Raw genomic sequence first — 22,422 nt, forward strand, 5'->3', positions numbered from 1 at the left:
ATAGAATGAAAACCACTTTGGTTCCACACAGAAAGTAACTATGGCAACTGCAACAGGGCTGCACCTCCTTGCTGTCACTCAACCAAAGTTCCTGGGGCCCAGCAACCAATCGGCACATTTTCTGACTAGCATGTCAAGGTGATTGGGAAGCCAGGCCACCAACAGGTGGCAGCAACTCTATGAGAACTGACCTTCTGAAAGGGGGGGAGCCAATTCCATCCCCTTCCTTGCCCCCTTCTTAGAAAACGAAGAGAACTCTGTTTGAACGTTAGCTGGATGGTACATCAGGCACCTGCTCTCTGTCCTTGCAAAGGAGTTGAGGACTTCCTGGAGGACCCTTGCAGACTCACAGGGGCTCCCGGACTCCAGTTTGAGAAATGCTGACATATATACAACTTTAAATACGGAACAATGCATCACCTACACAATCCTTTAAATCCTTGCATGGAAAGGAACCACAAGGTGTGGGCAGAGCAAGTTCCTGCATTCAGTGCTTGCAACATGCCACAGGCGAGTATTCTGTCGCATTGCAGACAGTAAGGAGGGGAAAAGTGTTAATGAAAGGGCTAAAAACAAAACTGGTATTTAGCTAGTGCCAGTATTGTATAGCTGTGGAGCAAACACTAAGGGCATGTCGAGTGTTCCCTACCAAAACATCAATTAGTTATAAGTGACAATGAAGCAGATAGTCCATACAAGGGGGGGAAAGGGGGGGTGTCATCAGAGCAGTTCATTAAATAGATTTTTTAAAAATCACATCCATTAATGAGTATAAAAACGTTTGTTAAATGATGATAGGGAAAAGAAAAAGAAGGTAGCAGTCTGATTATTATTAAGTCACACAGCTACATGGTAGGATACCTGGAGGGCCAGTTGATAAGTGAAGTTGTATCCCCATCCGAATCTTTCTGAAGAAACCAATCTGGTTTTGTTTTCCCTGCACTACTATAGAAAATAGAGCTTCAGAAATTTTCCTGGAAATATGTCAATACATGCACACTCAATCCCCCCTACAACACCCTTAGTTTTATTTGTAAATAGAGTTTTTACCTGAATCAAAACAAGACTTTGGCTTCTAAATGTAAAAAAGTTTCTAGCTTTAGAATATCTATGTATTCATACAATTAGGAATACATGTAAAATAGCTCAGTCTTTGATTACAGATCTTTTTAAATCCTACCATTCCCAAGATATCTCCATGATCACCTATTTGTGTTTTTTGTGAAGCTACACATTCATATTATTGGTATGTAACCAAACTGCTCCCTAGAAAATAGATATAAACATTACAATGAAACTAACAAAATACACTGGTTTAACAAAACTAATGAGATTTTAAAGGAAGGATGATTAATTGTCTTTTCCATTTCAAAGTAGTAAGACACAAGTTGTATTGGGAGAAAAATGAAATCTATACGGAATAAACCAAGTCAGATATACCTCAAATAAAAAGTTACATCTTTACAATGCCCCATCTCAACCTCTCTTATAACTTTATAGTCATCTGGCACAACAGAACTGCTATCAGCTATTATCAGATCATACATTCACTGCCAATGCTTGCTTTCTGACTTACACTCAGAAACCTAAGTTGCATTTAATTTTCAAAGTTCATTAAAGAGAAACAGAAAAGTACAACAATGACAACCTCATTTACATCCTCTCAGGAGTCATGATTCTCATCCTGAGAAGCCCACAAGATCTTGATTGGTCTGAAAGCTAGAGTGTTTAATGTCAGAGTGAACTAGTACAAATTGCTTTATCGTAGAGGAGCTTTGGACCAGAGTCACAGTGACCCAAGATAAAGCCTCAAACAGAAATTCCAGGGAAAGAAGCCAGGCCCAGGGTTTCCTATGAGAGAGAGTTTGACGTAGGCTGAGGATCGGGAGAACGAACACAGATTTATCTTGAGGTAGTGACTCCCACAGGCTTGTGTGACCCTTAGAAATGAAACTGTGACAGAAGTGGCAGAGATGCCATAAGAAATAAGGTAAGAAGTTAATACAGTGGGGAGTAAAATTTAAAAACATGCCCATACTGTGGGCCCAGTAGGAATAAACTATATGTGATACAAAAAGTTAGCACATAAAGGCCCTGAAGACATAGGTGTGAAGAAATCCTGCTGTTTGGCAATCTTGTCTTTTACAGACATTCAAGATGATCAGGTTGCCTCCATTTCTATGGTAGTTTTCACACTGCTCTTGAGAACACATGAGAATCAGGCTGTATAATATGATTCACTTAATCCCTGAAGTATGCAAGTGTTCTTTTTTTTGGGGGGGGGGTATTTTTTGCATTTTGTGTGTATGTGTGTGCCCATGCCTTGAAGTCATGATGACCTCTGACGGCTCCTACTGGGGCACAGTCAACATTCAGAGAAGTGGCTTGATCTCCTGCCTCCGGCCTCCCAGCCCTGGTATTCTCTGGAGGTCTCCCATCGAAATACTTGCCAGGGTTGGCCTTGCTTAGCTTCCAAGATCTGATGAAATCAGGCTTGCCTGGGCTATTCAGGTCAGGGCAAGTGTGCAAGTGTTTTTATTTACATATGGTTTTCCCTTCTTTTTGTTGCTTTGGCCATGTTCACCACCCTGCTTTATCAAAGATTTTGTCGTGAACACGTTGACATCAAGGTGCTTCGTAACCACATTTAGCTACATCCTGCAGTCACTGAGGGCAAGCACAGTTCACGGTAAGGTCAATTATCCTTACATTACTCATAGGGTTAATCCTAGCCAATTTGTGGCTCATAGAAGCCACAAAGCCAATTCAGAGGGAGGCCCATGTTTTTTTTGTTTTTTTTTAAAGGATTTTTGTTCCCTTTCTAAACAAGCTCCCCATCCAGAAAAATCTACAAGAACGTGCTAAAACCTCCCCCAAAATTGTGGTATGTTCTGCTGAGGAAGCCTTAAGTTTCTCTCTCTCTCTCTGTCTCTCTCTCTCCCCAATTTCCACTGGGGCCTTTATTTAGGAAAAACATTCCCTTTGAGGGTAGGACAGAAGCATAAGTGGAAGACATGGTAAGTTACTTCTTATAATCACTACAATACAGAAATAATTACAGTACTCTTCTGAGAAGTCTGGCATTATGTCATTTCCTCATCAGTATCAGTTTGGATCAATTATTCTTTCATTAGTTTACCTGCCAATGTAACTAAGGCAATCTTTGGGGAGACTGATCCTGATCAGCCCAGTCTATTAAGACTGCACGATGCCAATAGGACCAGTGTTCCCTCTAAGCTGAGTTAGTGTGAGCTAGCTCACAGTTTTTTAGCCTCCGGCTCACACATTTTTGTCTTAGCTCAGGAAGGAGGGCTCCAGAGCAAACTAATTTATGCAGTAGCCAAATTGCTCACTCACAACTTTAATGCCAGCAGATAATAAAGTTGGATTTTTGCTCACAAGACTCCACAGCTTAGAGGGAGCATGGAATAGGGCCTCCTTCCCTGCAGCCAGCTATGGTGCCTGCCTTCAATAGCCTCCTTCCTCTCTCCTACTGCCTCCTTTCCCACAAACACTTTGACGTTGCTACTCACGCACCATTCTGTCAGGTGCTGACAATCACAGGGGAAAAATACTCCCCCTTTATTTCTACCTTTAGGAAACGAGCAGTGAGAGCTTTCACCACAACCAAAACGCTTCTCCTCCCATCAAACCTACCCTACTGGTAATAAATACTTTAATTAGAGCTTTCGTGTTCTTTTCGTTAACTGCAATCCACAGAAATTGTTCAGACCTCTGGGATTGTGTAGAACAGTACTTCGGGTTTTGACAGAAGTTAAACTCAGAACTATGTGCTACACACGAAATGTATGGGTACTGGGGTAGAGAGCAGCAATTCAACACATAATTCCCTTCTTCAAGGCTATGTCCGACTCCTGACATCACACCATTTGCCTTGTTCTACCCATCAGCAGAATACAGTAATATGGGGCAGAGTAATGAGCATGCAGAATACAGTCACATTGTCATAGATTTTGAGGAGGCTACTGTTTTGGTGAAAGCTGTGCATTTAACATATTGTATAATTCTGGCTTTACCCTGCAGGAGCAAAAACACCTGTGAAAGTGAAGCTGCTAGCTCTTTTGCTTGTTTGGAATAGACATTCAGTCTTTGGGACGTTTTTATTATGGTGTTGTCTGTGGAAATTTGGAGATGTCTAAATATATATTTTTGCAAAATTGTTTCACTATATTAAAAATATGAACACCTCTCATGTCAGGTGCTTTCTGGAGTCCTTTCAGCCCTGAACACACAAACATTTCAAATGTCCATGTGATTTAACACCTTGCCAAACCTGACATTTGGCTTGTGGTTACCTATTTCCAAGACTTCTGACCTTATGACCTGTGTTATAACCTTTATTGCAACAAGAGATTTCCAAACGTAAGGTATATACTGTACCTACTAGAGTTACCAACCTCCAAGTGAGGCCTGAAGTTCTCCCAGACCGATTTCCCACAAGTTGCTGCTCCACGTTCGCTCTTCCCTTTGCCCCAATCGTACGTGTCAATTTCACACCATGTGCTGCACGGCCACATTTTGCCCCGCAGCTTCGCCTGATTCCCCCCGCGTCTGCTCGATCCTGTTTTTTGAGGATCGAGTAGACACGGGGGAAATCGGGTGAAGCTGTGGGGCAAAATGTGGGGCAGCAAGTAGTGGGGAATTGACTAATGTGATTGGGGCAAAGGGAAACACGAGGGCAGAGCAGCGGCTAGTGAGAAATCGGTCTCTGGCTTTGTCCCCTCACCTCTCAGTGTCTCTATTGCCTATGTTGTTGTTGTTCAGTCGCACAGTCGAGTCCGACTCTCCGCGGCCCCATGGACCAGATCCACTCCCAAAATCTCCAGGAATTTCCTTATCTAGTGTTGGCAACACTAGTAGCTACTATTTCAAATAACTGAAATCATCTTCCAACCCTCCCCCGCTGTGCTGGTCTCGTCTTTATAAACACAAAAACTAAGCATAATATGTTTACAAATGCAATAACCCACACATCTTAATAGGTAACTAAATCCTTTTTCTACTTTCTAGCTGACCAGGTTCCATCATCTTTTGCTGTTTTATCTTTAAGACTAAGACTGTAAGGTCCTTGGAGTAGAGACCATCTATGGCAACAGCACCACTCTCTAAAACAGCAAACTTACCCCAATCTGGTATCGCTGAGGGAATGACTTGGTGAAGCTAGCTGCTTTGGTGAAGACAGGGAAACCCTGCGAGTTTGCTTTGGCGAATTTGGCACTTCGTTCTGGGAGGAGTCATGGCCAGGAAACGACAAGGACGTGAGAGTCTCCAAAGCAGATGATAAATCATATCTAGTGGAACTGTGCTCTGGTGCTTTTCTCTCAGTGTCTTCTTTCAATTGCAACTTTTCCCACTCTGGAGAACTCTCTCTTGCATGCTCCGAATACTCTTTCATCTCAGGAGCGGCAAGTCTCACCTCCTTATTTTCACTTCTCACTGAATACATAGAACTATAATCTTTGCTTTCACCCTCCGGTTTCTCGCTCTTCAAGACTTTCTTCTCAGTCACGTCTTGGTCTTTCCTCACCCTGATGTATTTGGATGAGTATTCAGAGTCCACATCTGAATCTATAGAGAGACCATATTTTTCAGCCAGCTGACGTCGTCTCTCTGCCTTGTATCTAGCTATTCTTTCTGCTTTAGATTCAAGTCCCCGGGAATCCATGACTAACGGACTGTAAGAAGGCCTTGTTTTCCCTCCAGTGGATTCTGCTGGGTATCTGGGCCTAGACTGATTCTCTACTGAAGAATCTGAGGTTTCGTCTTCATTTGATCTTCCTGAAGTAAAAAAAAAAAAAAACACCCAGAAGGAATTATCTTTCTCTCACCTTGTCAAATAACGCACTTAAAAAAAAAAAATTACACACAAGGTTTTTCCTCATTCATTCACTTCTGGTCATGTTGTTTTATGGTAGGATCTTTTCACTTCCCCAGAACATCACAAAGCACTAAGCAAGCTCAGCAAAAATATACCAAAACATAGTAGAGTCACTTCGTATCTGAATTCCTATCGCTTCTCAGCCTTTGGCCTAAGATCAAGTGTAAATTCATTAGCTGAATTCCTTTTTTTCAACCCCACTATTTTCTTATACTGACAGCCAGTGTGGTACAGTGATTAGAGTGCCGGGCTGGGCCTGGGGAGACTCATGTTCAAATATCTGCTTGACATCAAGCTCTGGATGAGCTGAGTCCAGATTCTCTCTAAGCCTAACCTACCACACATGCCTAGGGTTGCCAACTTCCAGGTGTTGGCTGGAGATCTCCCTCTATTACAACTGACCTCCAAGCAACAGAGATCAGTTCACCTGGAGAAAATGGCAACTTTGAAGGTGGATTCCATGGCATTGTATCCTGCTGAGGCCCCTCCCCTCCTCAAAGCCTGCCCTTATCAGGCTTCACCCCCTCCCCAAATCTCCAGGTATTTCCCACTCTTGAGCTGGCAACTCTGGCTTGATGTGAAGATAAAATGGAGAAGGGGATACTCATTAGAGGAAAGGCAGGATAAAGATGTCCAAAATAAATACTTTCTAAATGGAATATAACTCTGTCAATTAAAACCTAAGTAAATTGTGCAGGTGAACCACCTTATAGGTTCTTATGAGGTTGAAATGTTCAGCTATCCGCCAAAATAACTCAAGTTTTGCACAGGATCATTGGAGCAGAGATGACAGGGTGCTCGACCAGTTATGCAGTCAGTCAAGCCATCTTTTGTGCCAGTTACACTTTGAAAAGTAAAGAGCAACAAAAATATATGAAACAATTGTATACCAGCCACTCCTAGATAGGCAGAACTTCTGGTAGATTAAATCTGCTCTAGCAATAAGCTTACCCAATGATGCTGCATTTTAGAGACATGTTTCTTACCAAAATGAGGGCTGTAAGGATCTGTTGCACGCATATATCTTGGTGTATCTTCTTCTAGCAAACGGTGGGTAACCAATCCAGGGCAATTTTGCGTAAGTATGGGCTGGGCATCATTTTCAATTCCCTCTAAACGCCTGGCTATCCTCTCTTTCCTGAGAAAGACAGAAGATGTTGTGCTGGAAATAATGCCTACAGAACTAAAAAAAAAATATCCAAAAAGATACAGCAGGTTACAGAAATGTTCTGTGCTTTGACAGATGTCAAGGAAGCTGTAGAGTTACCTTTTCATCTCCAAGATATCCCGCCTGTTTGGTTCAAAGAGTTTTCTTAATTCAGAAACTAAAATAAAACAAAAGCCCAATAAGATATCAGAAATCCAAAACTCTTCATCTTTTGAATAGAAAATCTTGTATTTTCACAGAATAATTATTAAATCAAATAACACTGGGCTCTGAAGGTCTCTTCCTTGACTTTCCTAGTTCACTGACTTTAGGAAAATATTTTATAGACTGCCTGCAAACCGTGAATGGGTCTTTACTCCAATGGAACATCACTAGGATGTTCCAAGACCATGTGTGACCATAGATAGACAGCATAAGGAAGCTGTCATCCTACACAATTTTTTGCTTTGAAGGAGGAAGAGAAGCCTGGGTCTGCTATCAGAGTTCTGCATTCCCTCAACACCAGTTATCACTACTTTTCTGTAGCTCTACCTTCCTCCCAAGTTTTGAATAAAAGACAAAGGCAATTTTAATGGGGAGTTAATTCTGCAAACTAGTAAGCCACTTCTCTTTTGCAGCCCTTCATCTGTTTCCAAATGGACTGGCATTATGGACTTGTGGAGAGACTGAGAAAATTTCATAGGGTAAGGGAATATCCAAATAAGCATACATTCTCTTGGTTCAGATGTTCTCCCCAAAGTGAAAGGAGTAGCAAGGGAATTTGTAAACAAAAAAAACCACTCTCTTGGGTATAATCCCAGGCATACAAACAACCACTGAACAGGACCTATGATGCACATTTAACATGATTTATCTTATGTCATTTATAAAGCTGGTTATATTTTTGGTTTGAAATACTGTAAATAGCTTTGGGCTCCTATTCTGTGGATAAACAGCAGGCAACAAAATGTTGTAAAAATATGTAAAATATACATGTTAAATATTATGTAACACCAGTGATCACTCTCAATTTCTTAATAGACTAGCTTCGGTTTGCCAACTTTGGGATGAAAAAAAATACTCATCCTCAGAGGGAAGGGTTAAAGGTCAAAGTTAAGGCACAACATGGCAGGCCAACAACAGAGGTGCTGACAGTGGCAAAGTGGTGATAGATCTGGTAGGATGGTGAGTGAGATAGATTATGGGTGAAACTTGGCAGAATCTAGATTTGGCTAGCATTTCAGACCTAAATACTTGCCTAGAGACCCTGTGTGATACAGTATGCAGAAAATTAGATGAGAACTGATGAGACCCAGCTTCAAATCCCTGCTTAGCCATTAAATTCAGTGGGTGACTATGGGTCAGTTAGAGTGTCTCAGTCTAACACACCTCACAGGATTGTTCTGCAGATGAAAACAGAGCCATGTATGCCACCCTCAGTTCTTTAGAGGAAGAGCAAGACACAAATGCAATAAATAAAATATGTCTCATAAAATAACTGACGGAACACTATTTTACTGACCGGATCATTAAATCACCAACAATCCCAAGCCTAAGGACAGCAAAAAAATTTGAAGGAAGTCTTAGGATAATTATGAAGCCATTTCCTTTGAGGCCATAATTCTTAAACATGTTTAAGAGGCCAAAGCCTAAGAAATCCCTATACCTAGCCAACTGAGGGTTTGCCCTTGCCCCCTAGCAGAGGTGGGGACAATGGGACATCTTTTTTTCTGTTGCTCCCTCTATAAATAAATTCGAGGTAAGGCCATTTTTTACCTTGTAGACAGACCTGTGGTAGGGGCAGACAAGAGACATGTTTAGATAAGTTACTAACAGATTAAATTTCAGTTATCACTAAGCTAACGGCTAGATTTTGCGCTCAGGCGATTAAAGTGCACAGGAAATTTCAGTCCTGCCCCTTTGAACTTTAACTTAGTTTCCTTCATGGGGTCTATTATGCAGCTCTAGTTCCTCTTAAATTCCTTGGTTTATATTGTAAAAATGATGCTATGTTCTGTATTTTATAATCTATTTTTCTCTTTTTAATATAATTTTATATAGCTTTTTGTTAAATTTTCTATTTCTATATCTTAACTGGAGTTTTTAACTTGTATATTTGTATACCTGAATAATATTGTTAACTGGATTTGGTTGTGGACCATAAGATAATAAAATTGAAAACTGAATTGAATTGAACTGAATTGGTTCAGAATGCAAAATGCTCTTTCATTGTTACAAACGGAACTGTTATCATACCTCATATATAGCAACAGCTAGAAAATGTTTAATGAACTCCAATGAAGCAAAACTTTGTCATGCTTTAAAAAAAAAATACATATCATGGCTGTTAGTCTGCTGAGGGGGCAGAAAGCAAACAGTGACTCCCCCAACACAGTGTTCTTCTGTTGGTACTACTGTTCTTTCAAAGAGATTCTTTTGCAGGCCTATATAAAACCACTGGCCTTGTGGAGTATCTCCCCAACACCTCCCAAAGCAAGACCAAGACAAAAATAGCCCAGACCTAGCCAGTGCAGTGTTTCATTTTTTCCACACCTCAGATTCCACACAGTTGTATCTGTTACCCAGGTTAATACATAGTCAGAGATTCCCCGACCAGACTTTGTCCCTTCATCCCCCTTTAACTGAGCAGATGGGTAGCCTGCCAAGCCAACACAAGATTCCCTCATATATTGTGTGGAAGCAGATTCAAACTTCCTTACATTGAGGATACTATCATGTTCCCAAAGACACTACAAAGTCAAGGCCCTTTAAATGTTTATTTTCCTGTGATGTGTGCATTATCAACACAAACATGCTGGGTTGGTCTGAACATCAGTGTAGCTTTTTGAAACCAGGAACACAATTGAGCTGTACACATTCCCCAACACAGTTGCAGAACATGCAGCATTTTCAGGGGAGGAAACAACATTTTAAAGAAGCCACATGTTTTTGTGGTAAATATGCTATTGTCAGCAAGGCCCGAGGATTTTGAAGTGGAAATGATAACCTTGGCCTTGTAAGCAACAGATCAGGGGCAGGCATGATTATTTTGTGTCTGTTCTATGTACAGGGCAGCCGTTTTGTGACTGGTCCCACCTCCCATTGCAGCCATTTATGGTGGCCCCCGTTACCCTTTCTCAAAATTCCCAAAGGGCCCTCAGGCTCAACAAGGTGGGGGGGGGGGCTGGTCAAGAATATGTTTTAGAAGGCTGCAGAGGGCATTCAAGCTGGATAAATTTTGCACTGCCATTCTAATTTTTTTTTACCCGAAGCAACAGGTTTAAATTACATGCAATAAGGAAAAACTTTTTCATGGTCAGAGTGGTTCAAAGATAGAATCAGCAGCCTAGGGAGGTGGTTAGCTCCCCTTCACTGGCAGGTTTCAAGAAGAGGCTGGATGCATATTTGTCAGAGATGCTTTACGCTGGTCCTGCATTGGGCAAGGGGTTGGACTACATGGTCTGTATGGCCCCTTCCAACTCTATTGATTCTATGACTCAGATATTATTTTAGTTCTGAAAATGACCTTTTCCAGATTGTATTTACCTATGATGGCAGTAACATTTTAGCAGGTGAAATATGTGCCCACCAGAGAAACTGAAGGACAGTCACAGTGTTTTTGTCCATATTTTGTTCCTATCAAACAGCTTTAAATTTCAGGAAGGAACAGTCTCCTATCATACTAATAAATGTCATATATTGCAGCCATAGCTCTTAAGATAGGAGAAAAGATCTAGTTAGACACAAGTCACATGACTATGCTGTACTGGCTATTTTAAGAGCAAAAGTAATTAAAACCTTTTTACAGCTCCTTCCATGAGCAGATCTAAATTGGGTCCTTGAAAATTCCATATTAATAAATTCCAAAAAGAACATCCAATTCTCAGAACAGCTTTACATAATATTATTGGGTGCAGGGCTCTAATCTTGTAATTATGCCACAGAATGGTTTTGGCAAGGGGGACAAGGCGAACCAGTTTCAAAGAAGCATTGTGGAAATGGATGACTCCAGAATACAAACTAGTTCTGAGTGAAAGGACAACAGGGGCAGACAACGGATTTGCCATGTCCCAAAAAGGGTTTGCCATTGCCCCCCCCCCCCCCGACCAGCCCACTGGCCCGGACTCAGAGTCTTCGGGGGAGGAGCCCAGGGAACCAAGGCCAGTGGCTGAGGAGGACTAGGAGGATCAGGAAGGGCCTGGCACCCAATGGGCCAGCAGTGCCAGAGGCTGCCCTGCCACAGCCTGCATAGGATGTTCTCTGAAATAGTCACCAAACTTCCCCTTGACACCATAGCACCCTTGAAACCCCTTCCAACTCTGCAGGAACAGCAGTAGCAGAAGGCCCCGGCTGAAGAAGAAAAAGTGCCAAACTGGCTGCACACAATGCCTCTGTGGATGTAGAGCAGTGCTTTGACAACAGCACTTACTTCCAGGATCATGGCCAGAATACAGTGCATCCTCTGGAGCACCAGCACCTGCTGGCCGTATAGCTGGGTGCTATCACCACCCAGCCTCCTTAACCGGAGACCTGGAAGGACAGACTTGCTGGATCAGCTGGTTTACTAGGGTGTTAGAGAATGAGATTCATATTTGATTTAAGGACTATATTTATTGCTACACACACAATGGACTGTGCACACACACACACATAGGCTCAGAAGAACTGTACACTAAGTCACCTGTTGTGATGCAACACATAGAAGGCGCCTGCACAAGCCTTACACGTGAATAAGGTTTCAGCTACACAGTTACCCAGTCTGGTGAAGAAGCACACACCTCCATTATTGTGAGCAATGAGAAAACAAGAGCTTGAGAAGAGACAGCCCCCATTGCAGAAACAGTTGTAGTCACGTATTACCCATCACTGTTTTGTTCCTGCATTGGCATTTCTTGCCAAATGGACATTTGGTTTTCAATAGAATGGCCAGCTTCATCAACACTACAATGAAGTTTCCTGAAGCCAAGATTTCGCACCTGTCCAGATGCCATACTCCGAGTAAGGTATTAGATTACAATATTGGCCACTCCTGTTAGGTAACCACCCCTCCCTACATGCAACCAATAGGATTGTTTTTGGGACGGACTAAAAGGTAGGTGGGTCACAGTTACCACCCACCTCCTGGATCCCCCGGTAAAAGGAGAGAACCAGTCACATGGTCTCTCTCTCTCTCTCCTTGATCAACTAGCATCTCCCCCGTAACAACCCCTGTCTGCTTTTACCCCTCTTAAGTCCCACTTGCTATCCCCAACCCTTGCCTCCACTGCCCACACATTCTGGCTGGTTCTAGTCGTGTGTGAATTCCCTTAGTTTTCTATTTCTTCCCATCCATTCGTCATTGGAACAACCAAGCTGCAAGACAGATAAGTATTGCCCATCATCACCCCCACCTGCTAATGCAACAGTGCTTATTTTAATACTGTATTTCTAAGGAACTTGATTGAATGTGTGAGTGCATCATTGCAAGAGCTATTTGGAGCTACTACTCTGTAAGCACCTTTTGTGGTGCACCTGCATCATGCCCCGTATGGTTTTTACTGAGTGGTTTGTTAGAAGCTGTCCAGTGATCATGTGGCCCTCCTTTAGGCAAGGCGTAGAATTAGCAGGCTAGAAATCTTCACAAGAGCACAGACTCTTGGAAAAGTAATTCAGGTCTGAATACAGAAGTTCTAAACACTCATAGTAATTGCTCTGCACATAACATTTTACTACATTGCTATCTATTATCTACAAGAACTAAGCAGTAAATGGAGTGAACTGCCACTTTAGTTCATGAAAAGTTATGCTGGAATAAAAACCTTGAGGGTGCCACAAGACTCTTGTTTGCTTCTGCTGTAAAAAACATGGCTGCCCACCTGGAATTCGCAGAGTACTCGTTGACTTTGTGTCCTCTTTTTGCCACAATGCCATAGCCATTGATGGAGATCTTGCACATGGAATACATTTGACCCACTATTTCAGCAACATGTCACATTTAAGAGAATTCAAACTGGAAAAATGAACATCCTGCCTTTCATGCATGTCCAGAGGAGCAATTAAAAGGGCATTTATAAAAACAATGCAAACCTATGACAAGCTTTTTAATGACATTTCAATAACCACCAGTGCACAAAACCCAGCACTTTTACCTACCTTTTGGCAGCACTGCTAAAAGGTTGGCATCAATATCCTTTGTGCTATTTGCAAGCTCTTCTTTATCCTCCAGTGAAAACTCTTTCTGAAAACTGGAACAGCATCACAGTCTTGTTTAGCACAGCCACAGAACTTTGAGCTATAAATCAAGTTACACTACAGTACTCAGGCAGTTTTAATAGCAGACATTAGGGATGTTCAGTTGGAAATTTGCTAATCAAGGACTGGCCTGAGCAGGGTGTATTTGTAATAGCATATGTTCCATATTTTAGGAGATTTGTTTCCAAAATTTGCTAGCAGTCAGAAAACTTTGAGTCCCACCATTTGTACTGTCATGTTACTATCTGATTTTGTTTTCCCAACCAACAAGGAAGTCGAAAGGGCAGTAAGGGAAGAGATGTGTCTGACAGCAACACTGTCCCACCAAGGCATTTAGACACTTTTGCTGCCAAGCAGGATGGCCCCGAACGACATTTCTGTGCGCAACTTTCCTACTTTTCACCAATCAACGCTTCACCTCACTCGCTTTTATCTTCCATGTTCTATGTAAGCATATGTCTTGTATGTGTGAGTTAGTTCATTTTCTGGGGCTGTACTTGTTAGGCAGGGGGGTACAGGCTTGGAGCAGGATTTATTCTCACAATACAAGAACTCGTGGGCACTCCATGAAATTGCTGAGCGGTTGGGTTAGAACGGATAAAAGGAAGTACTTCTTCACCCAAAGAGTGATTAACACATGGAATGCACTGCCACAGGAAGTGGTGGCGGCTACAAGCATGGACGGCTTCAAAAGGGAATTATATAGGCATATGGAGCAGAGGTCCATCAGTGGCTATTAGCCACAAGGTATAGATAGGGGCTCTGGGGCAAGTGATGCTCTGTCTTCTTGGTGCTTGGGGGGGCCAACAGTGGGAGGGCTTCTAAGGTCCTGGCCCCACTGGTGGACCTCCTGATGGCACCTGGTATTTTTGGCCACTGTATGACAGAGTGTTGGACTAGATGGGCCTTTGGCCTGATCCAACATTGGCGTCTCTTATGTTCTTACACCCCGCTCTTCACTTGGAGTCTCAGAGCAGCTCACAATCTCCTTCCCTTCGTCTCCCCACAGCAGACACCCTGTGAGGTAGGTGCAGAGCTCTGAGAGAACTGTGACTAACCCAAGGTCATCCAGCTGGCTGCATGTGGAAGAGTGGGGAATCAAACCCGGTTCTCCAGATTAGAGTCTGCCTCTCTTAACCACTACATCAAACTTTGCTTACACTTCCTGTCAGGAAAGGTGGAATGGAGGAAGAGAAAACAAAGTTCAGATTCAGACTGCATTTGCCCCTCTCCTCCTCCACACCTGTAAGAGATGAAGAGTACTAAAGACTTTGCTTGCAGACACAGGGAGACAGGTCCACGGAGATGGAGGGGAGTGGAACAGAGGTCGAAACCCAGACTCTGCCCCCCCTTCCCAACTACATGGCAAATCAAATTACTTTGTAACTCCATGTCAGCCAGAAATCACCCTTAATTCCCCCTGGAACTACAAGAGGCCAGCTAATGATTTTGACCCATGTTTATCAAGGAGCAACTGCTCTTTAGTCTCTCAAAGCCATTCCCACCACCAGCATTTATGCCAGGCTAATTTTGTACCTTTATAACAGAAATTAAGATGAAGACGCATCTACATAATCAAAGTGGCTATGGAAATGCAGTCATCATTTATTTAATACACATACGAGCCTAGTTCTGACATCTGTTCCTCTAGTTTAGATCAGAAATTGATCTGCACACTACTGACTGGATGATCCCTCTGTCAACCATCAAGCTACCATAACAGCCTTTCAGATCCCGTGGTACGCATCACTGATTGGTTGACTCTTGTCTCAGTCAGGAAAATGTCTGTCTTCCCCAATCAGAAACTATGCTAAAATTAAATTAAAAAAACAATTTAAGAAAATACTCAGCAACTTAAGAAAAAACACTCAACAAATGCCAGAACAGATTAATATGTTCACTCCAAAACTGGGGGAGGGGATTGATCTTTGAAGGTATGTCCATCTTCAGCCTTACGTTTTGGCCATGTCATGCTATTTTCAGTGTGATGTAGTAGTTAGAGTAGGACTGGGGACCAGGGTTCATTTCATAGTCTGCCATGAATCCCACTGAATAAACTTGGCCTATTCACTCTCTTTCAGGCTTGGTTCCCTCACACAGGTACTGTAAGAGAAAATGGAAGGAAAGACTGCGTACGCTGCCTTGAACTCCTTGGTGGGAGGGTGGGATAAATGTGACTCATTGACAGAAATTCCACATTAACTAATCTTGATAATGCGCCCCAACGATAATGTGCCCATTGCAGTACCAAGCACACAAGTCACTGACCCATTATAATGCAAAGTACTGGGAGCTGTTTCTTTGTAAGTAGGTCTGTGCTGATTAACATGTTTTAATTAATTCAAATTAGGTTTGAAAAAGTTCTGCACATGGTCCTAATTAGGGAATTATATACTTAACATATAGCTATGTCCACACTCCATAATGGGAGAACTCTTTAGATCAAATTTCTGCACCTTAAAGGTATACAGTATTATATAATTTGAACAGTACTACTATCTAAAAGGTTAGCATACACTCATTTCATCTCACAGTAAAGCATGTGTTCCAGCTACAACACAATGTGTTTAGAAACACTGATGTTATCAGTGTGGCATTTACGGTTATGGGCATGGATCCAGCACTGGTAGAAGGAATTTCCATCAGCCAATAATGACTGTCTTCTCACCTCTGTACCCAATGCACCCCTGGAAGCTGGGGGACAAGGGTATCAGAGAAATCAGTTCCCAATAACAATAATTCAGAGTAAGTAAAGTTTATTGAGACATTGATAGGATCCAGATTCATAACGTACTTTGTTAAGACTGAGGTCCAGCGCAGGAAGGAAGCCAGCAATTATAGCATAAATATACATCAGTGGCTCTTGGCCAATCACCTCTAAGCTAAAAGCCCGCCAAGCTAACGCTCTAAGGTTCCCAGGGGAAAAGGGATACTAATGGCAGTTCAGGTCTCAAGGTTACGTGGCTATACCACACACCAGACAGGTAACGGTCAGAAACACAACCATACATTCCAGTTCGCATAACCCCACCTCTCCATGGCGACAAAGCTCCAGACAGGGGCTTTGGTTGACAAGGTGAACCTAAGGGGTCTGTAGTCAAAGGGAGAAATTGACACAAGTGCCCCACTTCTATTAGTGGAAATCTACTGCTGGATCCAATCCATATTTTATCTAGCAAAGCCCTCTTTGTTCTACATCTGTCAGTTTTTCCAAGCATGTTTTATGCACATCTTGCAGTTTTAATTCTTTAGCACACTGACAGAAAGAATTTCTTAAATTAGTAGTCATATTAATAAACCCAAAACCATCCCTCAGGAGCATTAATAATGACCCCAATTTAACAGTCATTAATGGGTTCCTCGTTTTTCAAGATCAAGTAGGACAAGAGCTTCTTGAATGTTCACAGTTTTAGTAGCTGTTATGCAGGCAGATTTCTAATAATGCCTGGTTTTCTAGCTTAATAAATTATAGCAGGCCTGAAAGTTCTGTATCCTTCATCTCTCTTGCATTTTTTCCTCTTTCTGGCATGAGTTAAAGAGGTGATGACAAAATTTTTCCTACTTTTCTCCCATAAAAATCCATTAGATCTAGACAACTTCACAGCAGTCAGACAAAAATCACTTCCAGCTTCCTCAGCTGGAAGATATCTTCTGATTGCAGTTCATGAAAACAATCTTAAGTGTAAAACAAGTTACGAATCACTACTTTTTACTTTAGAGAAATATATTGCTAATATTTCCACAGTACGCTGGCATTTGCAAGACATCAAAAAACCATGGTCAAGGGGCCAATATTTCCAAAGCTTGCCTTTTGAAAACCAACTTTAAATGGATTGCTAAGCTATCTGGCACAGCTCCTGTTACATGGCTGGTAGTCTGGGACAAAGATGAATTGCTTTAAGATGAAAAGGGAAAGAAAGACTTTTCTCTACTACTGTAACATGCAGCCTTTCTATAGCTGTCCTATTAACCTCAATGCCTTTTCCAACCCCAAGGTATTCTGTCACTGTAACTTATTGTAAGCTATATTTACTGACGTTATGCTGGAAAGGTAATTAAAATGAGCATAGTGGACAATCAAAACAAAAAAAATTTCCATGTCTTCCTTTACCTTTTCTATTTTATTAAATATCTCACTCAAAGGAAGACTAGGATCCCCCCCCCCCCCAAATGCTCTCAATAAAAAGAAGGGAGCTGTCTTAAATCTGCATACATGTTACCAGGATTGTGCTGCCCCAGCAGAGATTAGAACAGTAAAGCATAGCAAGTTGTACTGTAGCTTTAAATTTATAAGAATTCTGGGAAATGTAATTCTAGTGACCTTGAAGTCAGCTGGTTAGAAGTAGCCTTCCTGATTGGTTCTATACAGCCTTTTTCCTTTGATACATTTGCCCGGGAAAAGTTGTTTATTACCCTCCTCCTCCCAGTATGTGTGTAATCTCAGAGCTAACAAGAAGGGAGAAACTCAGCTCCTTTTACCACATTAATCACTCAAGGACTCAGGGCAGCTATTGAAAAAGGGAATGTAAGTAAACTGAACCTTTGAATGCTGAAGAGTTGAATAAAGTTGATGTTAAATGAGTGAAGACTGTGCATTAAATACTTAGCCGTTCTTAGGGCCAGCTCATGCTGCCAGGAACTGCATAGGGCACAAAGCCAAAAGCACCCCCAAAATAACAAGTGTTAACTCCCTCAAAGAAAGGCAGAGCGACCCCTCTAGAGCATTAGCTATACCAAAAAGCATTGTGTCTGGATTAACTTTCAGCTTGTTATACTCCACCCACTTGACCATTGTATTCAGGCACTGGTTTAAGACAGAAAGGGTATCATTGGAGAACTTACCTACAGTGCAAAGACTTCAGTGGACTTTGAGGGGTGCCACTCTGCTTCAGGTGGCACCGTTAATGAAATACATCAGTGTGTGCTGTGAGCTGAGATACACAAAGATTATTTTCTCCTTTTCTCCACCTTCATGGCATGTGGACACTGCCTCCACATGCAGGTGTCATGCTCATAAACCAGTGATTACGTAGAAGTGGACGGCATGTTTAACATGCTTGTGCCTTCTTCTCCTTCTCCATGTGTTCAGACAACATGTGGAGGGGCTGTATTGTGCAGGGTCATCATTGACAGATTTGGTTAAGAACTTGGGACTTCTGTTGGACCCAGAGTGTTAAAAAAAACCCCAGAAGTTAGTACGATGCCCAAAGATGTCCCCCCCCATCCCCCCCGAGCTTATTTAGCATGGGAATTATCCTCTTCTTTTGAATTCAGCCATTTTGCATGTATTGCTGTCATTCTGAAACCACTGCAGTGGCTCCCCATTTCTTTCAGGTGCTGGTCCTTATCTTCAAAGCCCTTCATCATGGGACCCACATACCTGAAGGGCCACCTCTCCTTATAACAACTCTAAGGCAACTCCAAGCGTCCCCTCAGTGTTTCCTCTCCACTCCCTTTTGCAGGAATGTAAGATTTGCTGTTGCTCTCTTGGGTTTCCATAGTGGCAAACCTACACGTTATGGAACAGCCTATGCACGCATGCTAGAAGAACTTCCGCTCTTTTGTCCTTTAGGCTTTGTACAAAATTTACCACCTCTGAATGTGGAGCTTCTATACAGTCATCATCGCTAGCAGCCACAGATGGACCTGTCCGCCATGAATGGCTATTCATCATTCCATGCCCTGATTGTAAGCCCTCCAGGGGCATCTAGTTGGCTACTGGGTGAAATAAGATGGTGGAATAGATGGATCACTGCTCTGATCTAGCACAACAGGTCTTTTGAGAATGGGTAGTAAGATTGACAAATTTTTTATACAGAATAGATAGTAAGACTGACAATCTTTTCTCTGACCTTTTGTTTTATAGATTTGTCAGCTAAGCTGCCATGAGTGTGGAGAGGCTTTTTAATTGCTTTGCATTCCTTCCCATGCGCTTAATTGCTTCACAGCTGCAACGCTTATCTGTAAAGTTACTGGAGGAGTTGTGGTGTCTACCTTCCGTGGGAGCTTCTTCGTTCCAAGCTCCACGCCTGTTAGACAGCCTTGCCATCTCCCGCACACAGGAGTCCACCTAATTGGGTATTGCTTTGGGGGGGGGGCATACGAATGCCCTATATCCTATTATGCGCATAGGTAGTCCGCCATTCCTAACAGTGTTCCTGTTAATGCATCTATGGCTTTTCAATAAAAGTAAAACCTTCCTGGAAGCGTGTACTTCGTTGTTTTGCTGTGGATCCTGACATGATTATAATTTAATTTTTTTTTACTGCAAGCTGTTTGAGTCCTTTTGTTGGGAAAAGCAGGCTATAAATGTTTTACATAAACAATCATAACTGTAGTGGCTACCCTCCTGGAAGACACTCACCATTTCCTGCTGCCCCTATAATGTATTCCAAACCTGACATTCACCGTAAACACACTAGTTGCCCAAGTACTACCTTCAAGATCCAGAAAGTGTGACAAAAGTTTTTACAAAAGTGGAAAGGCTGGTTTATCCTGAATACCTCCAAAATGCATCTAGATCACTGAAGCTTATCACTGCAATAAATTAAAGACCATTAGCCTTGGTGTCAAAGACAGCTGGCTTGAGGTTGTCTGGGTTTGTTTGTTTTTTTGGTCATATATAAATAGGATGCTGCCTGTTCCATGCTCTCAATACATATTAACAAGAAGACCAAAGAAGATTTGAAATAAATGCTTTACCTGAATGTTCTTCTCCTTTGGAGTAACTTTGGAGTTTTATACTTGACCAAATTTTCCTTGTTAAAATCTAAAACGGGGGGAAAAAATAAATAAAACACTGTATTAACAAAGCTCAATGAAGAAGAAAAAAATTCAGTTTGCAAAGAGTAGAATGTTTATCATGTGCAAAGCAGACTAAACTTCAGTGATATTATTCATACACCAAAAACTAACAATGCTTGAGAGGGAAAACAGAACAGAGAATAACTGAGGGGGAGACTTTTAGCCAGGAGCAAAAAACTGGTTGCAACCACTAATTACTTTAAAAGATTGCCTTCATGTCCTTGGCCTTCCATGTACAGCAAATAAACAGACAGTGATGAGCACAATGACTTCTGGGATAAATACACTCCAGCATGGCAGCTGCCTGCTTCAGGAAATCTGCTTGACAGAACTCACAGCACTCAAAGCCGGCGTGGTGCAGTAGTTAGGCTAAAAGCTTGGGACGACTAGGTTCGAATCCCTGCTCTGCCACAGAAGCTTGCTGGGTGACCTTGGGCCACTCTTAGCCTAAACTCCGCATCGGGTTGCTGTTGTGGAGCTAAGGAAGCAGAGGAGGGGAGAACAATGTGATAAGCAGCCTGGGGTTCTCCTTAGGTAGAGAAAACAGATAAGAAAAAACCCAGATGTCTCACGCTTTCCTCAATACAGGGCAAAATAAGGTGGCCTTTGTCAGACTTCTCAGACGGATTCATCTTCTAAATTTTACTGTGACTTCCAGGCCACTCCCCCCTCCCTTAATCCCACAGCAACCACTGCTTGTGGATGGGCGCGGAGCAATGCACTAAGCAATGCACTAGCGTGCAGCCTGCAGCTTCTGAAAGCCTACCAAGCAACCAGACATTGTGGACATTCCGCCATTCTGCAGAATATGCAAAACAGAAATGTCCATAAAGAGTATTTTTTATAAAGGGATCGATACTGCAGTATAACAGGACAGTCCAGGGTGGCCCTTTTTCAAGGGAAAAGAACTGTCATTTATGGAGGGGATCCCTGACCTTTTTGAGCTCATGGACACCTTTGGAGTTCTGACACAGGGAAGCGGGTGCAACTGCAAAATGGCTGCTGAAGGAAACGGCACCAACCACAAAATGTCAGAGAGTAAGGTTATGCATATCTCTTAATAGTAACTCCTCAGCATTTCAGGCAGAAGCTCTGTTTAACAGGATGCCAATCACCCCCTGGTTTACTGTATATCATCTTGCTTCTACTGCACTCCTTGTGCCTTTGTAATCCCCGTGGTATTTCATGCCTTAGACAGTTCTCTGCCTTGTTTTCTAATTCTGTAATCCTAATCCTATTGCATTGTTTATCAGATGTTTTGTGCTGTCAGACCGAATTCTCTCTATTTTGTAATCTGCGAGGAAGGTGGGCTATAAATGAAGCAAATAAAACACAAGATTATAGTATTTCTCTCAGCTATCAGCCCCATCTCTTTTGTATGGTGACAGAAACAGTCTGGCTGCTCTAGGGACTGAGTCAAAGGATAACAGCTGAACCACATTTTCCCTCTACCTGCTGTTTCAAGATCCCCACTCCAGAGTCTTAAAGTGGGAACATCGTGGACACCATGAATACAATGGACAATTGTTGTGAGTGCACTGGTGTCGTACCCGCATTTGCAGAAAACCTGTAAGACAAGGATAGCCATAGCCCTGTTTTTACTCTTCCCCCTGACCACATAATGAAGAACCTCTGTCCCAGAGCTCTCAAGCAGACATGTTTTTGTTCTGCTTTTTAAAAGATGGGGCGTGTCATCCATATTTTACCCGCTTGCTGAGGAAAACACCAGTACAACACTGTCAGACCTCCCACAAATCTGCCCTTGAAGTATCAGTGGCCCCAAGCTAGAACAGAAGGAAGCATTCACCAGCATGGCCTTTGTATGCCTCGTAGACCAGCTGGGATCTACAGAACTTTCACAAATGTACTGAAAGAGTGCATCTGATCCCCAACAAAGTCCCCCAAATGCAGGGATACTTAAAGTTAAGTAGCCAATAAAACAGTTCGACTAAGACAAAGAGAAAAAGCAATGAAAAAATGATATAGTCTTTCCAGCAATAGCCACTTAGGATCCATAAATGAAGCCAGAAGAATTGCACTTCACATCCACTGCCCCCAGTAGGTGCCTTAGATATGGTCAGATGGTTTCCCCATGAAAATAGGGTCTAGAACATATAATTACAAATTACTAAATAAATATCAACATCATTAGCAGCCCAATAACCCAGCCTAACCTCATCACTTCAGTTTTGAAACTAAATAGGACTGACCACAGTTAATATCCGGAAGGGAGACCACCAAATAAGACTGCGGTTGCTATGCAGAGGAAGGCGATGGCAAACCACCTCTGCTCATCTTTGGCCTGCAAACCTCATGTTCCTGGTGTCGCCATGAGTTGGTT

The 22,422-nt window shown here is 42.3% G+C and overlaps 1 protein-coding gene and 1 long non-coding RNA gene across 7 annotated transcripts in view; both read right to left on the reverse strand.

The window, feature by feature from the left end:
* The window catches only part of SVIL (supervillin), an 82,799-nt gene extending 69,598 nt beyond the window's left edge, over positions 1–13,201 (reverse strand). For 4 of the 6 annotated variants that reach the window (XM_015408120.1, XM_015408121.1, XM_015408117.1 and 1 more), the window contains exons 1-5: positions 13,179–13,201; positions 7,167–7,224; positions 6,886–7,037; positions 5,145–5,799; positions 862–945 (exon numbers count right to left, since the gene is read on the reverse strand). In XM_015408120.1, the coding sequence (XP_015263606.1) occupies positions 862–945; positions 5,145–5,799; positions 6,886–7,037; positions 7,167–7,174 (899 nt within the window). In that variant the 5' untranslated portion in view covers positions 7,175–7,224; positions 13,179–13,201. The remainder of the gene's footprint in view (positions 1–861; positions 946–5,144; positions 5,800–6,885; positions 7,038–7,166; positions 7,225–13,178) is intronic. The other 2 variants (XM_015408116.1, XM_015408118.1) reach the window with 2 other exon arrangements.
* Positions 13,202–19,979: 6,778 nt separating this feature from the next.
* LOC107107782 overlaps positions 19,980–22,422 on the reverse strand; it is a 38,806-nt gene continuing 36,363 nt past the window's right edge. The window contains exon 4 of the long non-coding RNA XR_001482404.1: positions 19,980–20,046. This is a non-coding gene — a long non-coding RNA (uncharacterized LOC107107782). The remainder of the gene's footprint in view (positions 20,047–22,422) is intronic.

The sequence above is a fragment of the Gekko japonicus genome, unplaced genomic scaffold (genome assembly GCF_001447785.1).
Source record: "Gekko japonicus isolate JY-2015 unplaced genomic scaffold, Gekko_japonicus_V1.1 scaffold87, whole genome shotgun sequence".
NCBI classification, from domain to species: Eukaryota; Metazoa; Chordata; class Lepidosauria; order Squamata; family Gekkonidae; genus Gekko; species Gekko japonicus.